Source organism: Capsicum annuum, chromosome 7, assembly GCF_002878395.1.
Source record: "Capsicum annuum cultivar UCD-10X-F1 chromosome 7, UCD10Xv1.1, whole genome shotgun sequence".
Lineage (NCBI taxonomy): Eukaryota > Viridiplantae > Streptophyta > Magnoliopsida > Solanales > Solanaceae > Capsicum > Capsicum annuum.
Window position 1 is genome coordinate 21,691,944 of NC_061117.1, and position 3,608 is coordinate 21,695,551.

The window sequence follows — 3,608 nt, forward strand, 5'->3', positions numbered from 1 at the left end:
GTGAATTAAGGCGATACTTGTGGCATTGGAAAACTAACTTAATGGCCTATCTTTGAAGAGGTTTAGAGCTTGAAAACTTAGGATATTACACCAATGTTCCATGCTTCTATCACAGATCATAGGAAGTATGTCACGTTGTTATCACAGACCCTCACTGGTTCATCGTTCCAAAATGATCCCGAACCCTTTCCTAAAATTTCAAAACTTTCCCAAACCATTTCTTTAACATCGCTTATCATAATTCATATCAAAAAATATCATTAAATACGACAGAGAGTCCAAAATAAATTAGTTGATATTTATAGGGTCTTACAATTATATTAGAGACCAGGTCCCTACTGATACCTACCTACCTGTAGTGAACCATTTTCCCTTTTTGGCATCGTAAAAAAGTTAAGATAGTAAACCAAGTTAATCAATTAGCAAAAACAGGTTAACTCATGGCTTCTAGGGCAAGACTAACATGAATAAATAACTATAAATGAGAGATAAATGGTAGACACAAAGAGAAGTTCCATTCATATTATAATTAGGATAGGTACCATTCAGTGCAATTTCAAAAAAAAATATAAAAAAAACTGAACTTAATAGCCATGAGGACAATCAAGGAAAACTGACTCAAGGGATACTTATTAAACAACAAGGGGGTCTTAATAAGGCGGAGCTTTAGGGGCAAAGGATCTGATAAGCATCTCCATTCTTACACTCTCAGTAGAATGAGAATTCAGAAGTTGCTTGGTGAGGTCCTTGACTTCAGCATTCAACTTTTTGATCTCCCGTGATAGAGCAGTGACATGTGCCTTTAATTCTACATTTTCAATTTGCAGTGCCTCTGAAGCACCAGGTCCTTCTGATGACAACTATTGATTCCTCAACTTGAGGTGTGTAATCTCAGCTTCCTTTACACCAGGCTCAACGCCTAAAAAGGCTCTTCTGACGCTAGAATTTTTTCGATATAACTATAATATCCTACCTAGATTTTTTAATATAATTATAACTAAAACATCAATATCTTTATTTGGATATTTCAAAAGTTGAGATCATATAACAATTGACTTTATCTCTTTTTTTTCTTTGTTTAATGATGACTTAGTGTTGATTATGTTATTTAACTATATACACTAAGTTTTCTTTTTTATATAATTTCTTTTGTTTTTCTTTCAATTGAAAATTTCTGATTAAAAAATTGAATGAATTAAACATGTTGCTGCCGGATGAAGTAGCCAAAAAAATTAAAGTTTTATCTCTTTCTTTCTTTTTCCTTTGTACTAATCGTGACTTAATTTTAATTATATTATTTAGCTATGTATATTTTAGTAAATTATTCGTTAATATGGTAGTCGAATTTTTAATTCAACTTATTTTTTTAATTTGAAATATAAGGTTTTAGTTAAGTGTTGAATTGATATGTAGAACTTTATTTGGATGATGCAGTTTAGGGTTATAATCGACTCTTTCAATTTGGGGTTTACTAATTTTTCAACTACATTATTTATGTAATAAGCTTAGCAATTAATTACATTTATTTATTTTGTAACTCAAATATATTGCTTAGAAATATTTACGTAATTTTTTAAAGTTATGTACTCAATGATATAAGTTGTTCATTTTAAATACATAATTTTATTATTAATGCGGCACACACAAGCAACTCACGTATCCTAACTAGTAGCAACATAATCATAAATTATCTACAAAGTTTAAGTTCTCCAATTAATCAAAAAAAATGTTTTTGTCTATATATATTCCTAATGCTAGTATTCGTGCTGCTTGCTTGTAGAAGCAACATTAGTTTTACTATCAGAACCTTCTTGCTCTTCAATATCTTCTCCTTCTGTTGTAACTTGATCACCTTCTTTTATGTTAACTTGATCACCTTCTTCTTCATCATCAGGAAGCTTCACAAGAACAATAATCAACTCTTCGTCATCCATTCTAACAGCCCATAGCTGAATCCTACTGCCCATTTTGATATGATTGTTGGTACGAATTTTAGTCCATTTCCCGTTCAACACATAACATACACTCATTGATTTTTCTTTCTTCATCTCCCATCTTCTCAACACCAGTTCACTAATCTTGAGGGACGGCTCGATCACTCGAACTTTCTTGGAGTTCACTCGATCTTTCTTGGAGTTCTTCTTGTGATCATCATTACACATACTACTACCGAGATACTCTTCTTCTTCCTCTCTTAGAAATTTCTCCACAATTTGTGATATTGGTATTGATAGGCGATTATGACTTTTACTAGCATCCGTTTTGTATATTCCTTTTTCAATTATCAATTTCAACTCTTTTACTTGTTTTCCCAACTCTTTGATCCGATTCTTGACATGTTCGGGCATTGGAATGTGCTTTGTTTTAGATTGTATCCTCTTGAAATCTCTCTTCTTTGCAACACATTTTTTTTCTTGATCACTTCTTTTTCTCTTTAGACTCGAAGAGCTCCCTCGAATTCTTCTTCTTTCAGCTTCCTCCATGGGTCTCTTAAGCTTCTTTTCTCTCCTCAATCTCTCTTGACGAGATAAAAGTTCTTCGGCTTCATCAGTAATCAATCCACCCTCTTTCTTGTCTAACGCGTCTTTGACGGACCATGTCACATGATCAGTAGTATTGTTACTCTTCCAAGAAGTATAACCAGTCATATCAAAACCCATTACCCGTTTCTTCAACTCTCTTCTCTCCGCATTAGTCAAATTACTGATTTCATCACCATCAACAATAGCAGTATCCGTCTTCAAATTTATCCTAGTAAGACTTTTAGGGAATTCCACCATTCTTGAAGGTGAATTTTCTTCAACTTGGGACATGGAAATTTTCTTGGCGTTTTTTGTTTCTTTGGCGTAAATTTCTAAAGCACGTTCACAAACAGCACCCAACATGTGTAAAGGGGACCAATTGGGATCAACTTCAATATCTTGGACGTCTTCAGGTGTTATCAGCCTCATCTTTCAACACTTGAAATTACAAATTGGACTAACAAAACTGGTGTATGTAAGGAAAAAAACAATCATAGAAAGCTTGGTATGCAAGGTCTGAGGAAGAGCCAAACTATAAGAGTTGGAAAAAATTGTTTCTTAAATAGATTTATCAAATCCTATTCCAAATTTAACCCAAACTACAAATCCCAATTATATAAGGAAAGAGTAATTACCCAAATAAGTAAATAAATCAAATTTACGTAATATAATATTTCATTCTGTTTGCAAATTGAGAAAATTAATATGATTTTCAGGTATTAATATTCTTTCTTTTAAAAAAGAAATAAAATTAATCACGTATATATTGGAATTCCTACAAACACTAGAACTTTCATTATTTAAAAGGATTTAAATTTTGAAATAGATGGGATGTAATTACAGCTAAATAAATTAAAAGTAAGTTGCAATATAAAAGGTAAAAGACATAAGTACCTTCTAAATTATAGGCAAAATTAGATCTTAGCGACACACCATAATTATACGGTGGTCCTATTCTCCCCTATTTTTATTTTTTTTTGGAGACTTTCAAAAACAGCCACATTTTAGCACGAAACCTGACATCCATAGACACAATTTGCAATATTACAATTCATAGCTATTGTATTTAATCCATAGTCATTGTAT

The 3,608-nt window shown here is 32.1% G+C and overlaps 1 protein-coding gene across 1 annotated transcript; it reads right to left on the bottom strand.

Moving 5' to 3' along the window:
• Positions 1-1,754: 1,754 nt before the first annotated feature.
• Positions 1,755-3,020, bottom strand: LOC107855713 (B3 domain-containing protein At1g05920-like). Its single transcript, XM_047393936.1, has 2 exons — positions 2,168-3,020; positions 1,755-2,125 (listed from the first exon to the last, which is right to left on the bottom strand). The coding sequence occupies exons 1-2, from the start codon at positions 2,949-2,951 to the stop codon at positions 1,755-1,757; spliced, it is 1,155 nt and encodes a 384-aa protein (XP_047249892.1). The 5' UTR covers positions 2,952-3,020.
• Between the last annotated feature and the right edge of the window lie 588 nt (positions 3,021-3,608).